This window comes from Macaca thibetana, chromosome 20, assembly GCF_024542745.1.
Source record: "Macaca thibetana thibetana isolate TM-01 chromosome 20, ASM2454274v1, whole genome shotgun sequence".
Taxonomy (NCBI): Eukaryota; Metazoa; Chordata; class Mammalia; order Primates; family Cercopithecidae; genus Macaca; species Macaca thibetana.
In genome coordinates, this window is record NC_065597.1 from 30709391 (window position 1) to 30727621 (window position 18231).

Consider the following 18231-nt stretch of genomic DNA (forward strand, 5'->3'; position numbering starts at 1 on the left):
CCGTGAATCTTTGCAGGGGTTCTCCAAGGGTCCTTCTTACTAGACCCCCTGCACAGGTGAGGAAACTGAGGCCCAGAGAGTATACAGCCTGCCCCAGGTAAAGCAGCTGGTGAACGTGGACAGCGGGGCCCCCGTCATACCTTCTCGCCAGTTGACGACGCTGTCCAGGGAGTCTGGAGAGCGGAGATCCAAAGGAACTGGCCGGGCTGGAAGGCTCCTTACAGAAGAGCTCACTTGCCCATTCACTCCTCATTCATTCAGCTGAACACCCACCTACAAGTGTGTGCCAGGGAGACCCGCTCCTGCCTCCATGGACCACAATTGCAGAATTGTGTAAACGAGGTAAAGCTGGAGGCCTGAGCTTGTGGGGATGGGGATTAAGGTCAGGACTGTTTTTCCAAGGAGTGACATTTGGCCTGGGATTGAAAGTCACGAAGGAACTGAACATGAAGACCCTGTACGTAGGGCCGGGTGTGGTGGCTCCTGTTGTAATCCCAGCACTTTGGGAGGCTGAGGTGGGAGGAATGCTTGAGGCCATGAGTTCGGAATCAGCCTGGGCAACATAGTGAGACCCCATCTCTACAAAAATAAAATTAGCCAGGTGTGGTGTCCTCCTACCTACTTGCGTGGCTGAAGTGGAAGGACTGCTTGAGCCCAGGAGTTCAAGACTGCGGTGAGCAGTGATCGTGCCACTGCACTCCAGCCTGGGTGACAAAGGGACACCCTGTCTCTAAAAAATAAAACTATAAACTGGCCAGGCACAGTGGCTCACATCTGTAATCCCAGCACTTTGGCAGGCGGAGGCAGTTGGATCACCTGAGGGTTTTGAGACCAGCCTGGCCAACATGACAAATCCCTGTCTCTACTAAAAATAGAAAAAGTAGCCAGGCTTGGTGGCACATACCTGTAGTCCCAGCTACTTGGGAGGCTGAGGCAGGAGAATTACTTGAACCTGGGAGGCAGAGGTTGCAGTGAGCCGAGATCACGCCACTGCACTCCAGCCTGGGCAACACAGCCAGACTCTATTTGAAAAAAATAAAATTATATATATATATATATACACACACACACTCACACTCTCTCTAGTGGGCTGAATGGTGTCCCCAAAAGCTATGTCTGCCTGGCACCTCACTTCCACCTTCTTGGAATAAGGGTCTCTGCAGATGGAATTAGTTAAGGATCCGCAGATGAGATTCTCCTGGATCAGGCTGGAGCCCAGTCCAATGATGAGTGCCCTTGTGAGGCAGAAGAGGAGAGAGACACGTGCCGGAGGAGGCCACGTGAGGGCAGAGGCTGAGGGTTGTGAGTAAGGCCACCACGAGCCTGGGAACACCGAGGATGCCAGCAGCTGCCCGCAGCTGGCGAGGGGACGGATGGAGGATTCTCTAAAGCCTTTCCTGTGGTGGCGTGACTCCTTGATTTTGGACTCAGGGACTGCAGGACGGTGAGAAAAGAAGTGAGTGTTAAGTCCACCTCGTTAGTGGTCATTCATTACTGCAGCCGGGACACTTACACAAACCCCACACCTCAAATCCTCCCCATCCCACAACCCCAGGCGCAGACCTGGGCAGTGGGGCCCCCGTGTGCCCGTCCCCCGGCTGGTCAGGCTCAACTGAGAGCTCCTCGACCTCCCGCCTGTCCCGGCCACCCTTAGGAGTCTGAGTAGCTGGACCTGACCGTGGCCAGGACGCCACTTCCTTTATTGCTTTGGGTTCCTCTTTTTCTTTCTTTAAATTTTTTTTTTTTTTTTTTTTTGAGACGGAGTCTCGCTCTGTCGCCCGGGCTGGAGTGCAGTGGCCAGATCTCAGCTCACTGCAAGCTCCACCTCCCGGGTTTACGCCATTCTCCTGCCTCAGCCTCCCGAATAGCTGGGACTACAGGCGCCCGCCACCTCGCCCGGCTAGTTTTTTGTATTTTTTTTAGTAGAGACGGGGTTTCACCGTGTTAGCCAGGATGGTCTCGATCTCCTGACCTCGTGATCCGCCCGCCTCGGCCTCCCAGAGTGCTGGGATTACAGGCTTGAGCCACCGCGCCCGGCCTAAAATATTTTTTTTTTTTTTTTTTTTTTTGAGACGGAGTCTCGCTCTGTCGCCCAGGCTGGAGTGCAGTGGCCAGATCTCAGCTCACTGCAAGCTCCGCCTCCCGGGTTCCCGCCATTCTCCTGTCTCAGCCTCCCGAGTAGCTGGGACCACAGGCGCCGCCACCTCGCCCGGCTAATTTTTTGTGTTTTTAGTAGAGACAGGGTTTCACCGTGTTAGCCAGGATGGTCTCGATCTCCTGACCTTGTGATCCGCCCGTCTCGGCCTCCCAAAGTGCTGGGATTACAGGCTTGAGCCACCGCGCCCGGCCTCTAAAATATTTTTAAATGAAAAATGGGGCTAAGGGAAGACTCGGTCTAAAGATAAAGAGAGGGGTCACCTGTCAGGGCTGGATCCAGAATGTTCTCTGGCTTTCTAGGCTGCTCTGATCGCAGACCTCCTGTCTTTAACAATCCAGCCTGGATCTGAGCTGATGAAATGCACTTTCCAGGGAATGGGGCTGGCTTGGGCTCTGCAGAAGCTTCCCTCTTCCATCCTGACATCGGCAGAAAAGCCCATTAAAATAATTGCAGGGAGAGACTGTTACCGAAGTTTCCTCCCCTTGAGCCGTTTGAGCTCTTCTTTGACCTTAATGGTTTTTAAAACCCTGCCAATCCTTGCCTTGTCCCCGTGGACACGTTCAGCCAGGGGCTTGGGAAGCTGGTGCTCACTGTCTGGGCTGGGTTGTGCTGGCTCTCCGTGTACACACATGTGGGTCTGGCCTGGGTGTTGACCTGCTCCTGGGCCAGGGCCCACGAGAGCCTCAGTCCTGATGGTCACCATCTACGAGGCCTGGCCGTGTGCTCTCTGACCCCAGTCCTCCAGGCACTGGCCAGGGGCCCCCTCAGCACACATGTCATAGTTGGTCCCTCCCTGCCCATGGCCCTTCAGAGGCCCCCAGCTGGTCTTGGGAGGAGGCCTGTGTGGGCCAGCTTTCAGTGCAGCCCCCGCCCTCTGCTCTAGACTTGGGTGTACCCCAATCCCACCCCAGGCCTCCAATGCAGTCTCCCAAGTACCTCCAACCTGTATTACTCTCCTGCCCACCCTTCAAAGTTCAGCTCACTGTCACCTCCTCCAGGAAGCCCTCCCTGACCACATGAGAGTCTCTATGGAGGCTCTTAGCACCGCTCCTGCCCCCTGCAAGGCTGCGTGACAGTTCCACCCAGTGGCAATGGTGATGGCCAGTCAATGCCTGTCTGACCCACTGAGCTTCCTGGGGGCAGGGCTGGGTCCACCTCCCTCCCTCCCAGGGGCTCAAGGAAGGCGGCTACCAGAGTGAGTGAAAGTAGAAGCCTCTCCTGACTCTGGTCTCAGCATCCTTACTAGGAATGCAGAGCCAGGGTCACGGCCACAGGCAGGGGCCTTACTCAGGCCCTGTGGGGTGCACAGCCTCCAGCCTGGGACAGGCACTCAGCTCTCAGAACAGCCCCAAAGTACAAACCCCAGCTGCGCGGCAGTGTCTCACCATCATCTGCAGGCTGGACAGAGCTTGGCCCACCTGGAGGGATGGGCAGGGCGGCTCCTACCTGGGCCTCGCCTGCTCCATTCCCTGGGCTTACCTTTCAGGGTGTAGCTAGGTTTGTACCAGTGGTCATCACGTGGGCTCATCTGCCCCTGGAGGTGTCCCAGGCAGGCCCAGCCGCTGGTTCTAGGCTGCACCTCCTCCCTCCCAGCCTCCCTCTATGCCAGCCCCAGAGGCAGACACAGCAGCAAATGGAGCTTGTGCTCCAGGCCCCGGGGGCCTCACAGCTGTCCACGTCTGCATTTTCTATTTTTTGTCTCAAAGGAGGAGGCCCCCAGGCATGTAAGCCTCAGGGTCTACAAAATGTGGCTCCTCCTGTGTCCCCAACTTTTAGTGTCATCAGGGTTGAGATGCAGGACATCGCCCCACACAGGACACAGACTCAGCCAGGTTCGCAGCAATAAATCCCCTGGAGGAGGCTGAGGTCAGAGCTCCCAGTGCCTCTGCTCGGAGGGTTGGGAATCTGCATTTCTGTGATGCACCCTCCCCCCTCAACACACACAAACCCTCCCCAGGTAATGCTGCAGGTCTGGGAACTGCACAGGTGGGGGCACCCCTGCGGGTTCCACCTGTCCTGAACGTGGCCCCCACTGAGCCGTGCCCACTTTTCTTCCTGGATGGGAGTCCCTGGCTGTGCTCGGGCAGGTCTGTCAGCCTTCTAGCCCCTGGGGGTCAGATGCCACTTGTCTGTTTTGGGGGACGCGGTTCAGCCCGTCACGTGTGTGTCCCCACCTTGCAGAGCTGAAAGGTCTTCCTGCAGTGAGAGAAACACACAGTTTAAAACATGGAAAGTTGTGCCGGGCGCGGTGGCTCAAGCCTGTAATCCCAGCACTTTGGGAGGCTGAGACGGGCGGATCACAAGGTCAGGAGATCGAGACCATCCTAGCTAACGTAGTGAAACCCCGTCTCTACTAAAAAAATACAAAAAACTAGCCGGGCGAGGTGGCGGGCGCCTGTAGTCCCAGCTACTCGGGAGGCTGAGGCAGGAGAATGGTGTGAACCCAGGAGGTGGAGCTTGCAGTGAGCCGAGATCGGCCACTGCACTCCAGCCTGGGCGACAGAGCGAGACTCCGTCTCAAAAAAAAAAAAAAAAAAAAAAAAAAAACATGGAAAGTCCACCTGCCTTCTGGCTGCAGCCGCCTGGTGGCCTGATTGGCCGCATGGGGGCCGTGAGCCCCTAGGTTTGAGACCCTGAGGCCCCCAGTGTGAGCCTGGGCGTGTCCCCTCCTTTCCATGGCCTTATTCCTCTCATCTGTGAAATGGGTGGTGGGGGGACTCCACCCTCCACCCACGCTCCCCCAGTCTGGCTCCCATCCTGCCACATTGGAGCTACCCACTCCGTGGTCTCTCAGTCTGTAAATATGACCAGCCCCTCCATCTCCAGCCTGGCCTCTGCACTCCTGTGTGGCCAGTGTCCCCTGCAATGGGTGTGGACAGGGAGACAGGTAGGTGGGGGTGGTAAGGAATAGGAGCTTGAGTCCAGAGGACCTTCTGAGACCACCTGAGAAGCCTCAAGAGGGACCCCAGGCAGAGCCTGTTTCTGTTCAACGATGTCACTCCCCTTTAAAAATGTAAGGCCGGGTGCAGTGGCTCACGCTTATAAACCCAGCATTTTGGGAGGCTGAAGTGGGAGGGTCTATTGAGACCAGCCTGGGCAACATAGCGAGATCCTCTCTCTACAAAAAATGCAAATATTAGCCGGGCACAGTGGCACATGCCAGCAGTCCTTCTGTCCATTACGTAAAATGTCTCCCTGGGAGACACCAGGACATTGACCACACCAAGGCTGGCCGGCCGGTGCCCCCAGGGCTGGGGACTCAGTGCAAGAAAACTCAAGGCCAGGCTTTTTTTTTTTTTTTTTTTTTTTTTGAGACGGAGTCTTGCTCTGTGCCCCAGGCTGGAGTGCAGTAGTGCGATCTCGGCTCACTGCAAGCTCCGCCTCCCGGGTTCACGCCATTCTCCTGCCTCAGCCTCCCGAGTAGCTGGGACTACAGGCGCCTGCCACCTCGCCCGGCTAATTTTCTTGTATTTTTAATAGAGACGGGGTTTCACCGTGTTAGCCAGGATGGTCTCGATCTCCTGACCTCGTGATCCGCCCGTCTCCCAAAGTGCTGGGATTACAGGCTTGAGCCACCGCGCCCGGCCAAGGCCAGGCTTTTTAAAGGGTGTAGACACGGGTGTGGTGCCCTGAGCTGTCCAGTGTGGTCTGGATTCTTGACGCCACTTCCCCAGGGCCCCAGGCGAGTAGCTCAAGTCTGGCCTTGAGTTTTCTCATCTGCAAAATGGGGGTCTTACATTCCTCATGGAGTGGGGGAAGGGTCAAATGGCAAATGTGTGTGGAGGGTCAGAGCACAGCCAAGCTGCCCACCAGGGCTCTGCAGAGGGGCTGCGGGGCCGTCTCCTGCAGCCCTGTGACACTCAGTACACGGCCAAGGAGGAGCAGTGAATGTTATGATTCCTACCAAAGCCAAAGGCTGACTCGTCTGCTCTCAGCCTCATCGGTGGGGACCCAATGGATGAGGGCTTTTCTGGGACGTAGATGCTGAGTTCTCGTCCATGACGCCCCATGCTTCATCTCATTCCCGCGTATTGATCATTATTGAGACACGTTCGTCTCAGGCTGCAGGCATTAATAATGCATAAAAAGAGTGAGTGTACCAGCCAGCCGCCTGGGAAGGGCAGGCATTACACAAAGGGGAATCGATCTGCATTTGCTTCTCCCTGAACTCTGGCTCTCGTCCGCCAGCTTCTCTCCGAGGGAACTACAGTGATGGGCTCTGCCCTGAGGACGCCTGGTCCCCTGAGGCCCCTGCTCACAGCCAGGAGGACGCAGACAGTGTGTCTGCACTGGGGCAGGCCGGGCTTCGGGAGCTTGCAGCAGGGATCCAACTCAACTCGGGGTACTCGGAGGCTTCAGGGAGAGGTGTCCTCACGGAGAGGGGAATGAATGAGCCGGGGGAGGGACAAAGGCTGCCTGAAAAGAGTTCCTCCAGGAGCAGGAAGGGCCAGAGGCCTGCATGGCCAGCCGATTCCATGAGGCCAGCCTTTCTTCACCATTGAGGACCCCACAGAGGCCGAAGCTCCTGTGCTGAGATGGCCTCTGAGGTTTCATGTAGCTTTCTGAGCACTCGCGTTGATCAGCAGAGAGCCCAGGACGTGGAAACGCCCCAGATATGGATCCCTGTAAGAGTCTGGAGGGGCACAGCCAGAAACCAACGCCCTCGGGGAGGGTGTCAGTTGGTGGCGAATGGGGCCACAGGGCCCCTCAGTGCCCCTTCGGCCCGGGCTCTGTGCAGCCCGAGGAAGACAGGAAGTGTGAGATGCGAGGCCAGGCATCACCAGAGCGTTCATTTCCCACCCGGGAAGCCACTGTCCTGCCCTCAGGGAAAGAGACACAAACAAGATCAGGAAGCAAAGGCTGCTGGGGCGTCTGAGCCTACTCCTCACTCTAGGATGCTCCCCGGGTTCCAGAACCTTCCTTGTCAGGAGACGGGGGCAGCCTTGCCTGCCTGGCTGCCCTGCCCTTGGCCTTTACCCCTGTGGTGGCTCCTCCTGAGGCAGCCACTGATGTTGGTCCAGGCCAGTGCCAGGAGCAAAACGCCTCCGGCTTCTCGTGTGCCTCCCTCCAGAAGGCTGGCTGGGCCCCAGAATTCACCCTGAGCCTCAGCAGTGAGCCCAGCACCATGGGGCAGAGCCTGCCAGGCAAGTGGGCCTAGAGTGCAGGAGAGGTTGGAGCCGTGGGGAGGATGGGCTCTGCCCCTTGCTTAAATGAAGCCCCCCAGATGGGGAGCAAAGAGGAGGGGGCTAGGGAAAGGGAGCTGCCCAGTGGTTGTCAGGCGCCGGGGACCCCATATTGCCCAGAGCCGAATGGAAGACATTTGTGCTGTAACCACAGCACTTCCCAGGGTCGCGCCTGCCGAGGGATGCACGTGGGTGCAGACAGGAGAGCAGGCCAGGGCTGGGCCTCACAGGGCCTCGGCGACTGTGGAGCTGCAGCTGATGGCCACAGATTCAGTGACTGAGAACTACAGACTGTCCTTTCACAGTCCGGGAGGTCAGAGGTCAGACGTGGCTCTCATGGGGCTAAAATCCAGGCATCTGCAGGGCTGGCTCCTAAAGGCCCCACGGAGAATCTGGCTCCAGCCTTTCCAGATCCTGAAAAAGCCCCATGGGGAACTTGTTAGGATGCGGATTCTCTGGGCTACCCCAGACCCCTTGAATCAGAAAACCCTGGTGCGTGGCCTGGCCCCTGCGTTTCAGCACGTTCCCTAAAGGGGTTCTGATGCACGCCCGGGTCTCGCGGAGGGACCCTTTGATCAGTGTGGTCACCTCGGCTCCCTTCTGGTGACTGCTGGAGTGGTATTTTCTAGAATATCACTGTTCCTTTCCCTATAAATCTCTGAATTATTTTCTCGGTGGTTACCTGGGGGATCTCGTGAACATGCTAACAGGTGATAGTCTGACGTGGATGCACACGTTGCATCTGCATACAGCGCCCAGCAGCCCCGCGTGTCAGCGCTCCCTTTGGGGAAGGATGGGGTGGGGGTCGGTCCCACCATATGCACACACCGCGGGGCTGCACGCCCTGCTTCCTGGAGACTCAGATTTGAAACTGGGCAGAGGGTCAGGACTTCGGGGGGGATCGGAGGCCACTCCCAGCCTCCGGATCACCCACCCTTCTTTTTGTTGTATAAATTCGGCTGCACCCCTGTTGCGACCCTTGTGTGTCTAGGAATGCCCTGCCCTGTCCTGTTGACCCCCAGCTGTCTGCAGGGGGCCCTGGCTGTCCTCTGACCTTACTTCCCATTGATAACGGGTCCTACCCGGCTTCTGGTGGTGAAATGTTCTCAGCTGGCCTCTGATTTCGGCTCCTACTGTCCCGTTGCTATCAGGGAGACGGTTCAGGAGCTCCAGCTCCTCCTGCCAGCCCTGCCCCTCCCTGGGCTGCCCCTCAGCTCTGTGCCCTCACCTGTGCCTCCCGGCGGTGCCAGCCATACATGGCTACCTTCCTCCAGCCGCACACCTGCACCGTGGGGCCGTAGTGTTGACTCAGGCCACCCCCTCCCCAGAGCTTCCGAGAGCCTCCCTGGCGGACCGGCAGGCACCCGTGGTCCCACGGAGTTTTTGCCAGGGTAATAACGCCTGGGTCTCGGCAGAGCAAGTTTGTGTTGATCCACTCCCCATTTCTACTTGTGCTTGGATCCAGCAGCCTAGGGATGGATCCTGAGCCCCCTACTGGCCCCTGTTGGCCAAATCCTGCTGGGAACGCTGACCAGAGCCAGCCCGGCGCCTCCCTGGGGTGTGCAGGGATCTGCCCTTGTGATTGGTTTGGTGTCAGGAGGGGAGCCGGGAGATCCTGGGAGGCAGGGCTCAAGTGGGGAAGTCTCTGCAGGGGTCTTCCAGCAGGAAGGGCTGCTTGGTCTCTGCCAAGGGGGCGAAGGTCACCACTGCAGGCCCCGGAGGGAAGGTCAGACCCTCAGCTCTGTCTGCCCCGGTCCCTCCACCCTGAGTCTCCAGTCCTGTTCTTTCTTGTCCGGCTCTGGCCTCAGCACGGGACGCTGCCCTGCTGAGTCCGGCCTTCTGGGCCCTGCCCTCCCTCTGCCCCTGGCTACAGGAGGTGGGGGTTTCCCGAAATGCTGCCAGGGAAGCCCCTTGGCTCTTACACTTCACCCTGAATCACCCTAGACTGTCGTCGTCTCTTGGATGAGGCAGTGGCCTCCACAGAGTCTCCCGTGGCCAGTCTTCCCAGCTCTCTGGCCCCTTGGACCCTTCAAGAATCAGCAGAGCACCCCCCCCCCCCCGCCAGGTTCGCAGTCTCCGTGGGGATGGCCACCAGGGGCTGTCTGCGCCCCAGTCACCCATGCTGGGGTCCTCCTGGGCTGCTGGAGCCTTCTCTCCAGATCCGTGCCTCCCTGTTGCACGCCTGCTTGGGGGGCCTGCTGGAGATGAACCTGGAAGGAGGGAGGAAGGCAGGGCTGGGCAGGGAGAGGCTGGCGTGGATCTTCACAGATGGAATCATGAGGCCATCCTGGATTATCCGGGTGTTCTGAGAAGGGAAGAGGCCACATGGTGACAGAGGCAGAGATGAGAGTGAGGCAGCCACAAGCCACGCTAGGAGCCCGCAGAAGCTGGGAGATAGGAAGGAGTCTCCCCCTGAGCCTCTGGACGGAGCACAGCCCTGCTGACACTGGGTGGAACCTCCAGCCTGCAGAACCGTGAGAAGGAACGTTTCTGTGTCAGGTCACCCAGCGTGTGGTCACATGGGTGACCGCTGCAGGAGGCTTGTGCCCTCACCACCCAGACAGACCGAGCCTCACTGGGCTGGTACCTGCTGCCCAGAGAAGATGGGCCTGGTGCACCGGGCTGTGTCGGCCTTATGCCCGGCCCCAGGAGAAATGTCGCCGTGACTGCCCGTGTGCTGTCAAGATGAGGAAGAATCCACCAGGGACGCGGGCTCTCTGAGATGCATCTGGGATCTCTGCGATGGAGGGTGGCGCTCGGGCCTGGGACCCGCCTGCCACCCACCTGGCTGCATCTGACTCAGAAAGGGCCCGTGGAGATTTCAGGCGCTCCACTGACCTGGGGGCAGGTGTCTAGTCTCCTCTGGACCCTGGCCAGCCAGTGGTCTTGTGGCTCAGTAAGAAGAGGGAGTCCCATTGTCAGGGGAAATCCTGCCCCCAGCCCGGGGGTAGACTTGGAGGCTCGGGTCAGTTCAACTTGGAAGGGGAGGTCCAGGCTACATCGAGCTGACCCCCTGGACACCTGAAGATGGGGACGTGGGCAGGGCCAGAGCCACCATCCCGCAGCTGTGAGACCCCCGTGGGGCTCGGAACCACCTGGGCTGCCAAGGTGGAGTCTTGGTGCCTTCATCTCCTCATTTGTCACGGGTGTGGAACGCGCCCTCTGGAAAGCTGGGGGCTGTCACCCGGGCCCAGCTATCACCTGAGATGTGCGGAAGACCCCTGACCTCCAGCTTTCCTGCTGGAGGGGAGTGGCTGAGGGCCAGTGAGAGGTGAGCAGTGACTCCAGGCCTCATCAGGAGCCGCCTCCTGACCTCTTGGCTCCCCCGTCAGCTCAGCTGAGATGCCGTCTCTTCCAGGAAACACTCCGTGACTTCGCAGTAGTGCTCACCTGGCTGCTCTGCCCACCTGCTCCTCTGGCTCTCCCCAGCCTGGGGGTGATCCTCCAGGACAGGGGCCCCTCCGGGTGACCTCTGTCCACCCAGCATCAACCTCCTCCCTCCAGAATGTCCTGGTCAGCCTTTGGCTCTCTGCAGCCCCCACTGCAGCCCCCACTGCAGCCCCATCCTCACAGCACACTTCTGTGCTCACCGGGGCCCCTGGGGCACCAGCCGGCACGGTAAGGGCCCAACAGTGTCAGATAAAGGCTGGGTGGATGGGAGGGGTCCAAGGAGAAGCCCCAGGCCCGTTCTGGCCCCTGGGTCATCAGCATAGGTGGCAGCTGGGAACGCAGGGGCCACGTGCTATGAGGACCTGAGATGGAGGCTCTGGGACTCGCATCTTCCAGTGGACCTGAGCCAAGGAGCTGTCACTCAACAAGGAGCCGTCAGCGGTGGGGAATACCACGTTCTGACCTGGGCCAGGGTGTGGGGGGCGGGGACCCCACTGTGGGGATGTAGGCTGCGGGATCTCGTGGCCCCTCCTACAGCAGACGGGGAGAGCCAAGCACCATGGGAGTGATGCTGGCAGGGCAGGAGCCCTCAGCTCAGGAGTTGAGGAGGAGGAGGAGGAGGAGGAGGGCTGCGTGCGTCGAGTGTGTGGCTGGGCCGGTTCCCCTTGCGTGTGGGTGAGTGGACATGGCGGGGGGACGGCGGGGATGGGAAGTTGGCTTCTAGCAGAGTCGCCATCCAGCAGGAGAGAGGAGCTGCCGGGCAAGGTACAGGCTGAGAACTCTGGAGTTTGCCCTTTCGGTGTTTCTCCAAGTGAGGTCCCTGCACCAGCGGGGGCCACCACCTCACCTGGGAGATAGAAGTGCAGATTCCCAGGCCCCACCCAGACCTGGGGAATCAGACACTCCGGGAGTGGGTCAGGCTGTCTGGGTTTTATCCCATCCTACAAAGACCCTATTTCCAAATAAAGTCATATTCCCAGGTCCAGGATGAACGAATATTTTGGGGGGACACCACTTAATCCAGTGCAGGTGCTGACGGTAGGACTAGGAGTCCCCTCAGGCCCCACCTGCCCCTCCATCATGTGTATCTGTGGCCTCGTCTTCTGTCAGCTACCATCTATGTCCTCAGTACCGTCCACAGCAGAGGTGGCCTGGGCAGTGAATCCTGCCGGCATCCACTCCACTCCCAGGTTGGAGAAGCCCAGGCATCTGGCCTAGCCGGCCTGTGGTCAGCAGTGGCCCAGGAACCGTGCCTTTTCTTGGCACTTGCCTCTGAGTCAGAGCAGGTCATGGGAGCCTCACATGCAGGGCCAGGCAGGGCAAGAAACATCACGACCTGTTCCTCCGGGGAAGGTTGCAAAAAAGGCGGGATCTGTGACGTGACCAGGTGGAGGCGCCACAGAGCCACGGTGCAGGTGTGGGGGGCCCCGGGTGAGCTCAGATGCCCACCCCGCCTGTGTCACCGCGGCCTGACCCTCCACAGGTGGGAGCCACAGGCATCAGGAGCCATTACCCCTTGGAGAACTGGGCGCCCGGCCGAGGCCTGGTGTCTCATAATGAACCTCTGCAGTGCATTTGGGAGTCTCCTCCTTCGTGCGATGCGCTTGTCTGGATTCGTTTTATTTTAGTGTTGGCACCACATCGTCTTTTTATATATGTGTGAACGTACATATGTAAATATACGTATGATGTTGGTGAGTTAATGTTGGTGGTATTTTTACTACGCAAAGATGTGAGAACCAAATACGGGCCCCTCCGGGGAGTTTCCCATTTGGTCCCTTGTGCCGCATGTGGTGGTCGAGGTCTGAACAGCCGGGGAGGGAGGTGCAAGACCCCATCCTCTCCAGGAGTTTATGGAAGTGGGAGACGTTCACGAAAATCACCCAGCACAGGAGGCAGGTGCATGCGGTCGTGATGGTTCCGGAAGGTCACGTGCATGTGGTCGTGATGGTTCCGGAAGGTCAGGTGCATGTGGTCGTGATGGTTCCGGAAGGGTAGGTGCATGCAGTCATGATGGTTCCGGAAGGTCAGGTGCATGCAGTCATGATGGTTCCAGAAGGTCAGGTGCATGCGGTCGTGATGGTTCCGGAAGGTCAGGTGCATAGGGTTGTGATGGTTCTGGAAGGTCAGGTGCATGCAGTCATAGTTCTGGAAGGTGTCCCCAGGGCAGGAGATGTTTTCCTACTTTCCTTGGCTTCCGGGGAGCTCGGAGCCTGCTTTCCTTCGGGTCCTGGGCTGATTCTCGGGCAGGAGCTGGGAGTGGGCTGTCCTGGGTGCTGCAGCATGGCTGAGCCTCGGCTTCTCTGTCCAGGGCCAGCTGTGTTCAGACTGCGCATCTTTAGTTTTGGGGCATCGCAAATCCTCCTGGAATCTGATGAAAGCCGTGGACCCTCTGCTTGTTGGCAGGGGATCGTGCAGAAAATTTTGAGTACAGTTTCAGGGGATGTACAGACCACCCAAAGGCCTGGGATCAGAGCCCCCACAAGACAGCGGTGTGCTCTCTGGGCCAGCGTTTGGGGCACTCTCTGGCTCTTGGAGCCCTGATGGAGCATTCTCAGCAGCTTGCTTCGTTTCCTGGACACATGTTCTTGGCTGTGGTTTATATTACTCCTTGTATGTAAATGTCATAGGTTTATTTTCTTCTAGTAAAATTGTTCCTAGTTAGCACAGTGGAATTTTGAAAAAAGAACGCCGTCTTTCATGAACAGTGTGTGGATTCCAGGTTTAGCCCATGGACTTGGAGTGACAGGTATATGGCAAAGATGGGGGGTCAGGCTGCGTAGAAGGTGTTTGCGCCCCCCAGGTGCATGTGTTAATCCTCTCCCCCAGGGCGATGGTGCTAGGATGTGGGGCCTTTGGGAGGTGACGGGGCTGAGGCCGGAGCCTCGTAGTGGGGATTAGTGCCCTGAGGAAAGAGGCTTCAGGGAGCACGCTTGCCCCTTCTACCACATGAGGACCCAGCAGGAAGGTGCTGTCCAGGACCCAGAAAGTGGGTCCTCTGCAGACACCAAATCTGCTGGCAGCTTGATCTTGTACTTCCAGCCTCTAGAGCTGGGAGAAAAGCAATGTCTGCTATTCATGAGCCGCCCAAGCTGCAGTGCTGTTTTCCAGCCCGAACAGGCTAAGTCAGGAACCGTGAGCAGGAGACCTCCCAGGGAGTCGCTCGGAGGGGGATTGGTCGTGGGGGAATTGGTCATTGTGCCTCAGTTTCCCCAGTGTCAGGGAAGTGGTGCCCACAGCACTGGCAGGCCCCCCCTGGAGCCAGCACACCAGGTAGGAAGAAATGCAAGCCCCACGCCTTTGAAATGCACAGAACCCCATGTTCTGCCTTCGGGGCGTCCATCTAGTCCCTTGTTTTACAAAGGGCGGGCAGGTCCCCCGCAGGGCTCAACAGAGACACAGGGAGAGGCCAGAGGGGCCATGTGCCTGGCCGCCCACAGGTACCGTGGCTCCTTCATGCCACGGTACCTGTGGCATGTCATCTTTTGGCTGGGTAAGGGAACTGCCCACCTGCCCAAGCCCTGGGTCCCAAGTCAGAGGTGCTGGGATTACTGGGCAGGGAGGTGGTCCCGTGACCCACACCGGGGCAGCGGCAGGAAGCACAGACACACATAGCACAGTGGGCTGGCACCGTGTCTACCCTGTGGGTGGGTCTTCTGGGCTTGGACTCTTTCTGTCCATGTGCTGATGTTTGATGATAATTAGAACAGAAGCATTTTCTTTTTTTCTTTGTTTCCTTTTTTTTTTTTTTTTTTTTTTGAGATGGAGTCTTGTTCTGTCGCCCAGGCTGGAGTGCAGTGGTGTGATCTCCACTCACTGCAACCTCCGCCTTCCGGATTCAAGCAATTCTCCTTCCTCAGACTCCTGAGTAGCTGGGACTATAGGCATGCGCCACAACGCCCTGCTAATTTTTGTAATTTTTAGTAGAGACGGAGTTTCACTATATTGCTCAGGCTGGTCTTGAACCTCTGACCTCGTGATCCGCCCGCCTCAGCCTCCCAAAGTGCTGGGATTACAGGCGTGAGCCACCAGGCCCCGCCCAGGGGTGTTTTCAAGCACGTCCTGTGCGCTGAGCCTGGTTGGTTGGTGCTCAGCAATGTTCATTGAATGAATGAATGAATGAACGAACAAACGAACAAGATCCAGAGGTCTGAGGGCAAACACGGGGTGCTGGCATCTTGTCTTAGCCCAGCCCGTTCTTGGGGGGTTGGCGCAGGACCTCGACCCAGACCCCTGTCAGCTGTGCCTCCTGCCCCCCTCACTCTCCTCCCTGTCTCCCTCAGGACCTCCCACTCTCGGGCAAAGGCCGAGGCAGCCCTCACAGCGGCTCAGAAAGCCCAGGAGGAGGCGCGGATCGCCAGGATCACTGCCAAAGAGTTCTCCCCTTCCTTCCAGCACCGGGAAAACGGTAAGTCTCGCCTGGCCTGACACTGGCATCGTAGGGAGGGGGGTGCGTGGATGGCTGGGCAGTCCTGGCAGCAGATGCGTCCTCCGGGGCTGGTAGGCTCAGGTGGGCTCGGCCCCAGCTGCTCCCCTGCCCGGTGTCCACCTCTCCCCCGGAAGGTGCCTGTTTGTGCCGAGGCCTGGCCCGGCTCCCCCGGACGCAGGTCGTGTGTCTCGGCAGGTCTCTCCCGTTCCCACAGCTGCGTCCTTGTGGCACCATGTGTCGCTTGCCGGCTGTCCCTGACGGTGAATGCCCACCTGCCCAGCCTGTACTGTCTGCCTGCCCGCCCTCCCCCAGTGTTGTTCTGGAACCTTCTTCATCACGATGGAACTATCCTGTCTGCTGGATCCAGTGTGGCAGCCACTAGCTGGGTGTGTCTGGGGTGCTGGCTCTTGACCTGCCTTTGATGTGAACTGACCTATGATTAAACACACCCGGTGGCTGCTGGGTTGGACAGCGTCACAAATGGCAGCTCCCGCTGTGCCCCTCGGAAGGAGCTGGAAGCTGCTGCTTGATTTAGGAACCTCGTCCTCCCTTCAAGGGGGGATCATGGGTGATACGGCCCAATGACAATGGTGGGGGCGTGGAGGGCGCGGGGTGGGTGACGGAGAGGCCGTGGCCAGCTGCCTCCCATCACCTACCTCACCTGGAAGCTTCCTCTGCACCAGGAAGCATCAGAGAATGGGGTTAGGATCATGTCCCCTCAACCCGAGCTCTGACTGGTGAGAGGCATTCGGATTAGGCTCTGCACGCTGGAGGTCCGCACCCTGACACCACAGCCTTGCATCTGCTTGCAGCGCCTGCTACTCTGGCCTCCAGGACAGGATGAGGAGCCCAGCCTGGGGGCTGCTGGGCTGGGCGCTCACCTGACTGGAACGCGAACCTCAGTCATCTCTAGAGGTGGCCGTCCGCCGCCACTCCAAGGCCTTTCCTTCACCGGGCAAGGGCTGGGCTGGGCTCTGCAGAGCCTGCGGCTGCAGCCTGGACATCAGGAGGATGAGCCCCTGCACCCCCACTGCCTCAGGCAGCTTCTGTTCCAGTGCATCCCCTCCACTCTCCTGGCCCCTCCAGACACGCGGACCCCAAAGTGTCCAAGTGGGAGGGCCGCAGGTCAAGTGCCCTGTGGTCAGTGGCATCCTCCATGGTCTTGTTATCAGGCCCTGACTTTCCTTCTCCCTGGTGCCCCTACTTGCCTCGCCCATGACCAGCTGCCTGGGCTGGGAGGTGGTGGGGCACACACTTGGGGGCACACGTTTAGCGTGCACGTGCATGTGGGAGTGGGCGCGGTGCCGCGGGATGGATGAATGGAACAGGGATGCCGGAGAGGAAGCCAGTGCCGTCGGGGGCAGCTGCTGGAACCCTGACTGGGCCACTCCCCGAAGAATGCACGTAGGACAGGATGGGATTCCTCGTACCAACCCTGGCCCGTGGTCGCCCCGGCTCCAGCCCTGCCCGCAGCTCACATTCCACCGCCTGTAGCCTGTTCCGTTTCCTCTCAGAGCCTCAGTTCTGTGTGTGAAAAGGGGACCGGACAGGGAACGCTGAAGCCTCCATCCTGTGCCAAATCCCCCAGAGACGCGTCCACCGGATGCTCCCAACGTGACTTACTTGGGAAGAGGGTCTGTGCAGGTGTCATTATGGAACAGACTTTGAGACAAGATCAGCCTGGATTGGGGTGAGCCCTAGATCCACAGCAGTGTCCTTAGAAGAGACAGAAGAGGAGGAGACGGGTGGATGGAGTGAGGTCAGAGATCGCCGGAGCCTCTGCAGCTGGAGGGCGGCTGGAGCAGACTCTTCATCGGAGACCCTGGAAGGAAGCAGCACTCCCAACATCTGGGTCACGGCTTCCGGCCTCCAGAAGCGCGAGGATGCCTTTCGGGTGTTTCCACCCCCACCCCCAAGTGGCACTTTACTGCTCCAGTCCCAAGAAACGGGTGCAGCTCCCCCGCCCTGAGAATTCCAGTTAAGACTTTCTAGTTAGAGAGGCTTCCTGGAGGGCTCAGGTTCCTGCTCGAGGGGCCTTGGGCTGACCTTTTAAATCCTGAAGCTGCCTCCTCAGACAGTTCTTGTCCTCATGATACAGGCGTGGGCCCCTGCCGCACTGGCAGGAGTCCAGTCCTCGAGGGTCTGGCTGAGTTGGCCTCACCTCCAGCTGCCGCACCCTGGTCTGATTTGCTGCTTCCTTGGGTGACACCCCCAGGGCCTTCTCTGAGCAGCATCTTTCCTGGAGGGAGCGTTTGGACCGTGTATGTTTTACAAGTGCTGGGACTAGTGTGAGATGTGATCCAAGCATTTCCTGTTTCCAGCTCGGATGCATTCAGGATCAGCGTTCCCAGACCAGGCACCCTGGAGCCTTCTTGGCTGCTGGGGAGCGGTGGGGCCAGGGGAAGCTGTCCAGGTCCTTCCTCAATCGTCCTCACAGCCAGGAGCTGAGGTCACCAACAACAGAAGACAGAACGGAGCCTCCAAGAGGGGAACAGTCTTGCCAGAGCGCTGGTGGTGGAATCGAGATTTAAAACAAGAATTTCAGCTGCAGAGAGCGGCTGGCTCCAGCCTCTTGCCTGCCTGGGAGGACCCTGGCAGCCTCCCAGCCTGAGAGCTCTGACGGTCAGGGTTCTGCCCGAGGCCACGTGAAGGCAGGACCACAAAGGAGCCTGGCCACTGGTATCCAGTGCTCAGGCCACTCCTGGTGACACCTGCCCCTGCCCCAGAGGCAGGAGGACTGAGTGTTGGAGGCTGCAGGACGAAGGCGGCTTGAAGGCACAGGAACGGAGCTGCAGGGGCTTCACGAGGACCCACCCTGAGTCTTCACCACGATGCTTCTAGGAACGTTACCTGCTCAGGAGCTCATTTTAGCTGAGGGTGCCCTCCTGCTGGGAGTCGAGGCCCCCTCTAGGGTGGGGTGTGCTGGGCCAGCCTCATGTGAAAGACCGGGATGCCATGCGGGGGGGCCTTGATCCCAGCCTGCTAGGTCCATAATGTCTAAGGCACAGGAATGCGGGCCCCTCGGAAGCCCCATCCCAGCCAAGGAGGAGGTGCAATGTGGGTGATCCGTG

General features: G+C 58.9%; 1 protein-coding gene across 1 annotated transcript in view; it reads left to right on the forward strand.

Moving 5' to 3' along the window:
* JPH3 (junctophilin 3) overlaps window positions 1-18231 on the forward strand; it is a 110842-nt gene that overhangs the window by 83016 nt on the left and 9595 nt on the right. The window contains exon 3 of the mRNA XM_050773622.1: window positions 15015-15139. Coding sequence (XP_050629579.1) covers window positions 15015-15139 — 125 coding nt within the window. The remainder of the gene's footprint in view (window positions 1-15014; window positions 15140-18231) is intronic.